Here is a 12,946-nt window from a genome sequence, read left to right on the forward strand (position 1 = left end):
CTGGATTTATTGATTGTATCCCTGTGATATTATTTAGCATGTTCCTCAGTCCTCTGTACTTGCTATTATATTAACTAGTAGTTAGATTTATTTATAGAGGCTTGATTTGCTTCTAATTCAATTATGGGGGGTGGTAAGAGCACTTTGTAGGTGGTGTGTACATTTTTTTTCATTTTATTTTGTTTTTGGTGTATACTTTTTAATATGCATTTTTAAAAATCTGAATACACATTGCTAAATAGCTTCCCAGAACATTTTGCCAATTAACACTCCCCACAGCTGGATATGAGAAAACCTACCTTATTGCACCCTTACCAGTGTTATTAGGAGTGATAGGTTTTTACTCGTCCCAATGTGTTCAGAGGTGATACTTACTAGCTGAGCTCTTTAGAGGTGACTAAATTTTCTGTCTGCTGAGATAATTAACTTTGAGAACCTCTTGGTATTTGTATATAAAAAGGTCATTTTTAACCTCTAGAACCTGAACTGATAAAAATATACAAATTTACAATTCAGAAAATTTAAAAATATAGTTAGAAGAGGCAGAAGAGTAGAAGAATTAAGTACTATATTATTATTTTGTTGCTGTTTTTTCATTTTGTATGACAGCCCTAGGATATATTATTATTTTTTAAGTGGGGTAATGAGTGGCTAATCAAAGCATTGAATAAGAGTATACAATGCCTGGGTGTCTTCCCTTTTTCTACTTTAGACACCTCCACGTGGAAAGCTGATGTGGATAACATTGACAAATCCACATTCTGATGTATTTCCTCTGATGATAGTGCTGGCAGACAGTCATGATAGATATCCATTTAAAGAGTTTTAACAACTTTTAAAAAATTCTGTTTGCAATTTATGTTAAATTAAGGACTGTTTTAGGTTGTGCCAGTAATTTTCTATGTCCAAGATATTTATGCAAAATAATCTTGATTACCAGCAGGAGGTCTTGGGCAAATTCCATGAGCTCTCCAAGTCTCTGTTTCCTTGTCTGTAAAATAGGGATAATAATTCCATATTCAAGGAATGTGAAGTCCTGGACCCTTCAGAGCAATTTAATAAAATTAGACTTCTTTTTGGTACCATCATTTCTGCCTTTGTGATTTGTTTGTTGGCCTCCTAGTCCATATATACACAGACTCACTTATTCCTGGACTCTTCTGGGTATTTACACGTAGCTATTGATTGTCACAAATTCTCCTCCTGGGAGAATATTAATAAAATGTCCTCTATGTTTTCTTTTAGTTTAATAAGCAGTCTTTGACCCAAACACCAGGGCGAGAACCTTCCACCCCCCGAGTACAGAAGAGGGCCCGTTCACGCTCCTTCAGTGGGCTTATCAAGGTAGGTATGCTGTGCTGTGGTTTTCAGCATTGACTGTGAGGAAGTTTAATAGTCTGATTTTTCTTATGGCTAAACAGTTTTCTCCAATTCTTTGGAATCCTATAAAGGGTTAATTTGTAAGAGGGCATAGATAGGATATGGAAAACTTTTATTTTTTAAAGCTTTTTGCTGTGTTTTAAATCAGAGAAGGGGCTCAATGGAGAAGTGAGATATAAAAGAAATAAAGGTCTTTTCTGGGACTGAGGACAGAGTCTTCATTCCTGAGCAGTGGAAAAAGTCTTTTTTGCTTCCTGACCTACTTCAGGCTATACACTTATTTACACAATTTACTAAACCTATGGAGAAGTAAGGAAGTTGAGAGAGACCAGGGGAATTGTTAGAAAAAATGGATTTTCTAATAGGCTAGTGAGCTTTGGTACCTAAAAGGTTTGTAAGCTTAAACTTTATAATAGTTGTAGGATTCTCTTCCTTTGTATCAAATTCATTAAAAGTCTTTTTTTTTTTTTTAAACAAATACAAAATATACTTCTGAGCTGTTGCTGCTATCACTGTTTGCAGATTCAATTTGTAAGTCTTTACAGGTGATTTTTACTTGTAGTTAAGGAATATTGCCGTCAGGTGGCAGTAGATAACTTGATTATGGGGTTCAAATTTCCATGTGTAAACTGAGGCAAATTTCTGGTTAACTTAGAGATTAGCACTATTCTGTGTTACACTATTTTTCTTTCTAAAATTGTTTTACCTTTATTAAGATATATAAATCCAGCAACTTTCAGGAGCCCTTTGCTTAAAATTTAAAATTTTTACCCTAAAAAATAAATACCTTGCAATTTTTTTTTTCTTTAAGGTGTAGCTATTAGTATTTACAAATTCATGTAACTCTAATTTTGGTCCTAGTTATAGTTTATAGCTGTATAGAATTCACTATCAATCCTGATCTGCTAGGACCAATAGGCTCTGGGACATTAGGCTCGCTTGACATCAAAATTTCCTTAGCTCTCAATAGAGTGAAAAGGCAACCCATGGAATGGAAGAAAATATTTGCAAATCATACATGTGGTTAGGAAGGCTAAAAAAGTTCTGGAGATGGATAATGGTGGTGGTTGCACAGTATTGTGAATGTACTTAACCACTTCGGTACCAACGTTGACTATAATCGATAGCCACAGATGAACTGCACAGCCAAGCATTGACTATAGTTGACATCCACAGATGAATGCACACAGCGACTTTAGCTGACAGCTGTGATATGAAGGCGCACAACTGAGCGTCGACTTTAGCCGACAGCTGTGATACGACTTTTCTAATTTTTCATTTATCAAAATAAAATTGTGAACATTTAAAAATAACGTAATGAAAACATATATGTATATGTTACCTATTCTGATTTACATTACAAGTAAAGCTGCCTGTAAAGTAAAGCAAGCTTTCAGTGCTTTAAAGCTTTCCTCATCACACAAGAGCAAAACGGATTCGTCGTCGATGCACAGCACCAACTATCGTGCGGACTATGAGTGCCGGTTGTGGGCAAGGTTTCACGGCCGGTGAGCGTGGTACCGAAGTGGTTAATGCCATTGAACTGTACCATTTAAAACAGTTAAAATGGTAAATTTTATGTATATTTTTATCATACTTAAAAAAATCCCTTTGCTAGAAACTGAGAAGTACATTGACCTGCTTAGATAAGGTTGGTGAAGTTAACATCCTCTTTTTTTCTTTTTAATTGGAAAAATCTTGTCATTCTCTCTGACTTCCCTGTTATAGAGATGGTTGATAATCAGAAAAGTTATAGTCAAATAAGAAACTGAGAAGTACATTCACCTTCTTAGATATGGCTGGTGAAGTGAACATCCTTAGTTTATCCTCTTTTTTTCTTCTCAATTGGAAAAGACTGTCATTCCCTCTGACTTCCCTGTCATAGAGATGATTGATAAACAGATAAGTTATAGTCAAATAAGTGTTTCTCTTTGTGATAGTCAAATAAATGTCTTTTTTTTTTTTTTTTTTTTTTCACTGAGATGCACAAAACAGTAGTGTCTTTTTTAACTGAAGTTAAATGGGGATAGTTTTCTGTGTTTGTGAGCTGTTTTCTTGCAGTTGGCTTTAGGTGTATTGCTAATTGTTCTTGAAATGTAAATATATAGTATCTTCTTGGCAGCTGCCTACTTCTTTACTAAGAGAATTTAGAACTTTAGTGTTTATAAAACAGCTTATCATTTTATCAGGACAAAACATTTTAGAATAACAATTTTAAACACAATTGTTTTGCAAATTTTATATAACAGAGGGGTGTTGTGTTTTCATTATAAACAGATTTTTGAGTTAATAATAGATGTAGGTTTTTCCTCAGTTGTTCTGCACGGAGTAATCAAATGTCTTTTTAAAAATTCATTGGAAGTTTTACAACCAGTCCTGTGGTTCCTAGAATCCCCATTTCAGCTTACTCTGAGGTGGTACTGTACCTACCTAACTTCCAAAAGGAAGATGTACTGGTCTTATTTTTCCAGCATGTCTGTGGTTTAGCTATTTGATTTCTGTTCTGCTTTTTAAAAAATTAAACAAAAATTTTTTAAATTAATTTTTTCCCCAGCTTTATTAAGGTAAAATTGACAATCTATCCTGCCTTGATTCCTTTTTTGGCTAGACTCTTTTCTTCCAGAACTCTCCTCGCGTAAATAATGTATTGCATCAGAATGTTCTGAGTATTGCTGCTGATATTTATAATGTAGAGTTTAATGTTCTGGTTTTGGTATGTTCCTTTTTTGGAATTCAAATTTATTCTCTTAGGGGCAAAAGGGGGAAGATTTCTCCAATGATGATAGCATTGTCACTGTCAGCTGTTGCAGTAGGTTACATCAGCTTCTAAGCTGTTCAGAGAAGAAAGGGCTTTTAGTCTTGCTTTGAATGTCAGTATAGTCATGTGACCCTCTTAATAAGGCCTATACTTTCTTGTGGCTATATTAGGAATTCTTATAGAATTTCTTCAAATTTTCCAATCCAATGTGAGGAAATGACAGGCAAACAAAGTCTTAGAGTAGACTCAGCCTAAGTATTCCTTAGTGGGGAGGGAGGAAGGGACTTTTTAAACAGCTGCCACAGACAACACATCTATGGGAAAAAAAATTATACTGGTAAGTAACTGGTATTTCGTTTATGGTCTCAGAGGTATACTGTAATTGGCCTATATTAGCCTGTTTAAATCAACTATAAAGTTGCTCCTAACATATTAGCCCTTTAAATTAGGAAAAGTGATCACTTGAAGGCAATGATTTCTCGTGTTTTTGGTAATCGCTTTGGCCTCTCTTGAATAAGATAGCCTGGGAGGGTCCATAGAGAATTTATCAGAATGCTGAGTTTTTGTTTTTTTTTTTCTTTAATCTAAAGAAATTGTAATTTTGAAGGCCATGTAGCTGTAATGTAGATCAAATAGATGTTTATAAATCAAATATTTTCTGTTTCTAAATTAGCGGAAGGTCTTGGGAAATCAGATGATGTCAGAAAAGAAAAACAAGTATTCTACCCCAGAATCTGTGGCCATCGGTGAATTGAAGAGAGCCAGCAAAGAAAATATGAACTTAGTAAGATACTGTTCTTTGGATTTTGTCTCTGTATATGTACATTTGTTTAGAGAAGAGGGAAATTTATATACTGTCACCTATTTTACTGTGTTTTTTTGGGCCATTCAAATGCCTTTTTCTCAGTCCTTCCATCTATGCTACCTCCTTTCTGTAGGTTTTCATTGATTCATTCCACATTTTGAGTTCAAGAGGGATATAGCTAGTCACAAACAGGTGACCAATACAGTACAATAGCTCCATAAACAAGTCTTGGAGAGAGTGGCTAATTTTTACTGGGAGGCTCCACAGGCCAGGTGACATTTGGGCCAGGCCTCCTTGGCTCTGCATTACCTGTGGAGTAGTCCTTCAAGATATCCCAGGCATGCCTACTTCATTAAGCTAGTAGTTACTCAGTTAAAATTAATGAGATATAAATATGTCAGTCTCGGTAAAACTCTTTATGTTAAAATTGATCAGGTAAACAATTCTTTTGTTAGTAAAGTCTATCAATAGGAATGCCATTAGAACATTTAAGCCACTGTCCCATTTTTTTATTACAGTTATTTTCTGGCTCTCCAGCTATCATGACTACGCCAACAAGATTGAAATGGTCTGAGGGGAAGAAAGAGGGGAAAAAAGGTACTAATTGTGCTTATTCTCTGTTCTTATTGAATGCACTTTCTTTCTGCATCTAGTCAGTCAGTAGCAGTTTTCGAATTCCCAATGCAGTATAATTATAGTCAGAAATGATATAAAATTACAAGGCCAAGCCCTTGCCTTGAATTCGTTCACCAGGTGGTTATTGAGCATCCACTCAGCACTGTTCCAGGTACTGAGGGATAGAGCTGTGAATGCAGACCCCACAGGCCCTACGTTCTTGGACAGACAAGATACTTGGGTAAAATATCCTAAGAATACTTGTTAAATGGCTGGATGTGGTGGCTCACGCCTGTAGTCCTAACACTTTGGGAAACCAAAGTGAGAGGATCATTTAAGGCCAGGAGTTTGAGACCAGCCTGAGCAACATAGCAAGACTCTCTCTCTCAACAAAAAAATAGAAAAATTAGCTGGGTGTGGAGTGTTCTTGTAGTCCCAACTACTTGAGAGGCTGAAGTGGGAGGATCCTGTGAGCCCAGGGATTTGAGGTTGCAGTGAGCTATGATGACAACTGCACTCCAGCCCAGGCAACCTTGTCTCAGAAACAAAACAAAACAAAAAACACCCCCCCCCCATCCTTTTAAAAGCAGATTAAAAACAAGTGTAAACTAATTTGTGAAACCAAGTACAGTGGTGCTGAGAGTATGCTTTTGGAATAGTTTTATGTTCCTTTTCTTTGTAGACTAGCCTTAATTAGTGGAGCTTTCAGCTCATGCTGAAGGAGCCTAGAAATCATATCAAAACAGGATTATTTAATGCCAGAGCTGCTGATTGTCCCAGACTTTTGTGGTAAAAGGCTGATGTGCTTTCCTCCACGCAGGAAAACTGCTTGCTTGCTTGCTTGCTTGCTTGCTTGCTTGCTTTCTCTCTCTCTCTTTCTCTCTTTTTCTCTTTCTTTCTTTTCTTTTCTTTTCTTTTCTTTTCTTTTCTTTTCTTTTCTTTTCTTTTCTTTTCTTTTCTTTTCTTTTCTTTTCTTTTCTTTCTTTCTTTTCTTTCTTTTCTCTTCCCCCCCCTTTCTTTCTTTCCTTTCTTTCCTTTCTTTTTTTTTTTGACAGTCTTGCTTTGTTGCCTAGGCTAGAGTGAGTGCCGTGGCATCACCCTAGCTCACAGCAACCTCAATCTCCTGAGCTCAAGCAATCCTGCTGCCTCAGCCTCCGGAGTAGCTGGGACTACAGGCATGCGTCACCATGTTCGGCTAATTTTTTCTATATATATTAGTTGGCCATTAATTTCTTTCTATTTATAGTAGAGATGGGGTCTCACTCTTGCTCAGACTGGTTTTGAACTCCTGACCTCGAGCAATCTGCCCGCCTCGGCCTCCCAGAGTGCTAGGATTACAGGCGTGAGCCACCTCGCCCAGCCCTCATTCTCTCTTAACATAAGTTTTCTCCTCTAAAAATGAGGATAAAAGTTGCATCTATTTCATGAGGTTCAATTGAAATAATAGCAGCACGTTGTAATTGTTAAAGCTTTAACAAGTGGTAATAGTTGTTACTAAAGAAAACTGGATGAGACTTGGTCTTGTTATTAAGGCTTGTGTGGCAGATGAAGTGATCTCTGGTTTGACATGATTGTTTTACCACTGAGACGTGAGCATATTTACTATGTGAGACATCAACAATATAAAAAGAACAAAAGCCCAAATCTTTAAGGATAAATTTTTCTAGAAAATCAGATTTCAGTATAGTTTTCTTACTTATTCTTTTTTTTTTTTTTTTTTTTTTTTTTTTTTTTTTTTTGAGACAGAGTCTTGCTTTGTTGCCCAGGCTAGAGTGAGTGCCGTGGCGTCAGTCTAGCTCACAGCAACCTCAAACTCCTGGGCTCAAGCAATCCTCCTGCCTCAGCCTCCCTAGTAGCTGGGACTACAGGCATGCACCACCATGCCCGGCTCATTTTTCATATATATATATATATATATTAGTTGGCCAATTAATTCCTTTCTATTTTTATAGTAGAGACAGGGTCTCGCTCAGGCTGGTTTTGAACTCCTGACCTTGAGCAATCCGCCTGCCTCGGCCTCCCAGAGTGCTAGGATTACAAGCGTGAGCCACCACGCCCGGCCCTCTTACTTATTCTTGACTGAATTATCTGAACTGCTATTTGTTTCCTCGTTGCTTCTGACTTCCAGGCTGGGCTGTCTGATTGAGGCAAGATCAGTGTTTGGGTTATTTGTATCTAAATATTTCTATCTATATATCCAAGAGTCAAAACTGAGCATAGTTACTTTTGAAGGCGACATTGCTTTGTATCAATTATAGCTTTTGTTGCTTTCATTTCTGAAGATAATCAGGAAATAAAACCTCTTTCTATATTGACAACTTTACTTTGGAAAGAAATAAAATTTTAAAAAGCTAGTTTAATATTTCACCAAGAAATTTTAGAGTAGGGATTCTTGACCTGTTATCTGTGGACTTCCTAAAGGGTCTAATAAAGTTACTGGTATTGTTGTTGAAATCTTTTATATAGGTGCATATGTGCATTTTTTTGAGAAAGAGAATAGATAGTTTTTATTAGATTCTCAAGCATGTTAGTGGTTCAGAAAAGTAGAGGCTCACAGGTAATGAATGACCTTTGGATCAGGCAATAGCGTTTTCACTTTACTATCTTCCTGATTACTTCCTCTATTCCGAAACGCCTTCCTTGGTATCATGATGCTACGTTATTCTTCTTCTTCTCCTTCCTCTTTAATTCTTTTCCATATCTTGAGTGGCTTACTGTTGTCTACCTATCCCTCTACTTTTTTTTTTTTTTTCAAAGCTCTATCTTTAATTCTCTCCCCTTCTCTGCTTTCTTTTCCCCTCTTTTAGCAACTTGATTTACTTCCACAGCTCAGTTCTGTTCTCTGTATGATAACTACTCCCAAACTATCAGCTCTAGGTCTTAACTCCCTGCCAGTCTGCAAGCCCACAGATTCAGATGCTTGCCATGTATTTCTTTTACACAACAATGAATATACAACTCTTGATTTTTTTTTGATAGTAATGTTTATAATAAAAGTAACAAATATTCTTTGAAGAAGAGAATGTAATTTTGTTATAATTATCAATAGCATAATCCACAAAGACTTTTATTTAGCACAGTGTTTCTCAGCCTCTGCACACTATTGACATTTTGGGTCAGATAATTCTTTTTGTGGGGAGCTGCCTTGTGCATTGTATGATGTTTAGCAGCATCCCTGGCCCTCTACCCAGTAGATGGTGGTAGCACCCTTCCCCCAGTTTTGATAACCAGAAATGCTTCCTGTTATTGCCAAATGTCCCCCAGGGCAGGGAGGGAGCAAAACCACCTCCAGGTGAGAACAACTGATTTAGCACCTACTTATTAATGGGCATGATTTTCAGCAACTTTGCCTTTGAAACTTTCTCTGGCTATCCTAGCCACATATAATTTACTTTTTCCTTTGAACTCTCATTGACTCTGCTAAAATGTTGACATTTAATATGATTTAATGTGTTTACTTTGTATGTATTATCTTCTTTCTGAAGCTAGTTTCTCTTGTGGATGACAGGGGTCAGACTTAGTATATTTGTGGCTCCTGTCCCCTGCTTTTCTCTTCCTTCCACGGTGCCTGTGTCTAATAGGCATTTAGTAAACATTCACTGATGAGAGGAGTAGTGGTGGTAAGAACGTGAGCTGTGTTCACTTAGTTGGGTTCAATTCTCAGTTTTGCTGCTTAATAGTTATGTATCCTGGGGGAAGTTAATTTGTATAGCCTGCACATTCTCTGTAAAATAGAAGGAGTATTGCCTCATACACTGGTTATTGTGAGCATAAATAAGATAAATGTATGTAAAGAACTTGGAGCAGCACCCTGCACAAAATATGTGTTTTCTTAGTGTAACCTGTTATTGCCATTAAGGTGATTTAATGAACTGAGATTAGATCAAGCAGACTGGTGATGTTTACTTAGTAGAGAGTCGTAAATTCTCAATTAAACTCTTCAACCCTCAGTTTGAAGAAAATATTAAGTGTAGATTCTCTAGCTTTTAGGTGGGATGTTTGCAAAAAGAACTGTTTGAAAACATGTCTAATGCTCTTATTTTTCCTTCCACATAGGATTCCTCTGAAGGATCCAGAGTTCTCCTGTCATCCACCCAGAATTTTATTTTCAGGTGTTATTACTACTTACAGCAAAGTTTGGACTTGCAGTTTGCTTGCTGCATTTGGAATTGTGAAAGCCAACTAATAGCATGACCTGACTGATACCTCTAATCCCACTCACTGGATGATATTGCAAGCTGTGCCTTCTGAGCGAGTGCAAGGCACGCACTCTCTCTCTCTCTTATTTAATATTACTATGGGGAAACCACTAACCAGCCAACCAGCTTACACAGCACAGTAAATGAGCAGAACCCAGGTGGGCTCCACTGCTCATTTAGTGTGTTTAGGTAGATTCCATTTTTTTTAAAACATGAAATTTGTGCTCAACTGCCAGTTTTTTTTGTTTTTGTTTATTTTTTTAAGTACTCTCAGTCATAGTGGTTGATGTTATTTTTCACGGATAATTTGGGCTTTTATCTGTTTTGACAGTGTTGGGGGCTATTTGGTTGTTGTTTTTGTTTGTTTGTTTGTTTGTTTTAAAAGCCATTTCTTTGTTTTAAAATACTCTAAGCTAGATGCCTTTCACCTTGAGCTCTTTATCTCATGAGGATGTATTCCTTAATAACTTATTCGTGTCCAGAGAATTTATACCTTTCCAGGAAATTTTTTATTATTTCTTAGGTCTGAGATTGAAGGGTATTTGACCTGAGATATTGAAAAAGAATTCAGAACGCTATAGTATTTTAGCAAATTTCAATTATTAAACTGTTATCCCTTCCTCCTTCCATTCCTCCCTCTCTTGTCCATCCCTCCCTTTCTTCCCCTTTTCTCAGTGATGCAAAAATAATTGTGTGGTTGCTGAACTTGTTTCCTTCATTCAATTTCCTCTTGACTAAAACATCTCTGGTGCCAATGTAATACTTTTGTGCCAAATCACTGTGACTCAAGAAAAGTCACTGACAGCTTAACAGAGGTTTACTGAATTATTTGTATGTAGTGGGAAGCTCTGGAGTGTGCATGGGAGGGAGCTGGCTGCTTTTATGTCCCAGGATGCTTCTTTATGGGTGGCATTGTATTGTACCTTCCAAGGGATCAGTATTCAGGGTATACTATCTTCTGAGAGCATGTTGGAATCAGAGGAAAGGAAGTGAGCAGCAATCTCTGCAGGGCTGACAGGACTTAAAGGAGAGAATGTTCTTATTTGGAAGCAGTTGTGGCTTATCACCAATATTCAGGGAGTAGTTGCTGCACCATCTCCCTCCTTGTCAGAGTAGGCAAAGGTAGTAATTTGGAGATGGAGATGGGGCCGGAGCTTTTAGCTTGTGGGTGGCGTGTGTTCACATATGTTGGAGGTGAGCAATGGCATGGCTTTGATCTAGTACGAAGTAGTCCCTGCCCAGAGAGCAGCATGTGGCAGGTGAGAATGTTCAGGTTTGTGCCTGGCTCTATTAAGCTGTATAACCATCCTCACTCTGTGGGGTGAAGCTGAGTCAGGCCACTATGGGGAAGCAGTTGCCCAGCAAAATATGGCTTGCTGACCTATTTTTAAACTATGGAAAATGCTGCATTATTGCTGAAATGAAAGATGACTGGGGCAGCAGAGTTTGGCTTTGTTTCTGGCTGTCAGCCCTCTCTTCATGCTTTCTGTTTCTTTTGTTGCTATAACAGCAATAGTGAAGAAAAATGTAAAATTTGGCTTTCCAGTGTGATAGACTGTGAACAATAGATGGTTAGAAGTATAAAACTGCTTAAAAGCCCTTTTCTGTAGAGCAGTTTTATGTCATTCTTAAAAAAAATACTCATTAGCAAATTCATTTGTGTAGATTTCTATTTGACTTTTTTTCTTATTAAGAAAAAAATAAAATTCCTTATACCAGATATTGGTAATTCAATCAGAAATTCCTTTTGGTATCACTAAATTGAAATAGTATTCTTCCTTAACGCAATACTTCCTTTCTTTATTCGTTTAATGTGTGTCCTGGAGTGGTGGTGTGGTCTGTTAAACATGGGCTGGCATCAAGTAGAGAGAGCAGAACAGTGACCTGATGCCTCCTTGTCATTGACTTAGTTTTGTGGTTTTATTGGAGGGAGGTAGCTGAGATTTAGGAGATGCTTTTTCGGTGAATGGACTCAGTATAACAAGGGTTGTGTTCTGGGGTGAGAGTGGTGAGAGGAATGTTTATCACACTCACATGCTTTTATACAGCTGGTCCCCTTTGGGCAGTTGATGTTTGTATTTGGGTATATGTGTTTTGTTTATTTATTGAATATGATTTCCCTTGCTTTAAGCGTTTTGTAGGTCATTATTCTTTTAGAAGCTATGATCCAGTTGGAATCCAAATTTGAGGAGTAAGCAGCATAACCTTCTACCTTATAATATATAACTATTTTAATCCTGTGTAATCTTGTGGAAAACTCAGACAAAAACCTTTTATCATTTGCCACAGTGAAATGCTGTCTCCCTTCCAACTTGGTGGGCAAGTATTATTTTTGAGCCAGTATTCAACAAGTTTTTTTACTCTATAAGATTTTTAAAAATATGCTTTGTTATGTTTATTTTTCATGTTGCAACAATCTCTTTGGAACTGCCTCTTCTTGTGGCTTTTAAAATTTCATTTCTTCTTGGGGGTTAACTGCAATTGGTTTGGATATAGTATCAATATGTGGCATTGCATTTGTGCCAGTGGGATTCAAGGTAAAAACAAAGACCACCTCCTTGATTCAGACCTGCACTTGGTGAGCTACACTGGTTGAATTAGTGACAACCATATGCACTGGAGTTTCTCACCTTTTACAATGGTGAACTTTTGCCCAGGACGAGTGAATCTGATTTGAAAAACCCTACTGCAGCAGTGAAAGAGGATCAGGAGATATTGATTATACCTGAGTTTCAAAATACATTAAAAGAACAGGTAATGAATCATAACTGAAACCACAGTTGATCCTCCACAAAGGAATGCTCTTTACCCTGAATGTCCTTCAGAGTCATTCAGGAATGAGGAAGGAACACCCTTGGGAAATGAGGTATTGCAGAGCTGTTGACTGGTGACCACTGGGTGCTCCAGAGGTGGTGGTTTTGTTTTCCTATAAGAAAACCAGTGGATCTCAGAGTGTCAGAGCAGAGCCATTCTCTCCTCTGAAATAGCAGTGTTTCTGTTCAACTTCCCTCACAGGACCCTATGTTAGCATACGATTTAAAATACTGCCTTCTAAGAGAACCTGTGGTCATTGGGACTGTGCGCCACAGTGACTGGCTGTGTGACCATGCATAACTGGGATGCCATCTTTGGGAATGGATGTTTCTAGATTTTCTGCTTCCTTACTTCCTGCAGGGTCTCACACAGATG

The 12,946-nt window shown here is 37.5% G+C and overlaps 1 protein-coding gene across 3 annotated transcripts in view; it reads left to right on the forward strand.

Moving 5' to 3' along the window:
• ARHGAP19 (Rho GTPase activating protein 19) overlaps window positions 1–11,887 on the forward strand; it is a 59,955-nt gene extending 48,068 nt beyond the window's left edge. For all 3 annotated transcript variants that reach the window (XM_076009898.1, XM_076009896.1, XM_076009897.1), the window contains exons 9-12: window positions 1,246–1,344; window positions 4,812–4,922; window positions 5,462–5,540; window positions 9,615–11,887. In XM_076009898.1, the coding sequence (XP_075866013.1) occupies window positions 1,246–1,344; window positions 4,812–4,922; window positions 5,462–5,540; window positions 9,615–9,625 (300 nt within the window). In that variant the 3' untranslated portion in view covers window positions 9,626–11,887. The remainder of the gene's footprint in view (window positions 1–1,245; window positions 1,345–4,811; window positions 4,923–5,461; window positions 5,541–9,614) is intronic.
• Window positions 11,888–12,946: the final 1,059 nt, after the last annotated feature.

This window comes from Microcebus murinus, chromosome 14, assembly GCF_040939455.1.
Source record: "Microcebus murinus isolate Inina chromosome 14, M.murinus_Inina_mat1.0, whole genome shotgun sequence".
NCBI lineage: Eukaryota > Metazoa > Chordata > Mammalia > Primates > Cheirogaleidae > Microcebus > Microcebus murinus.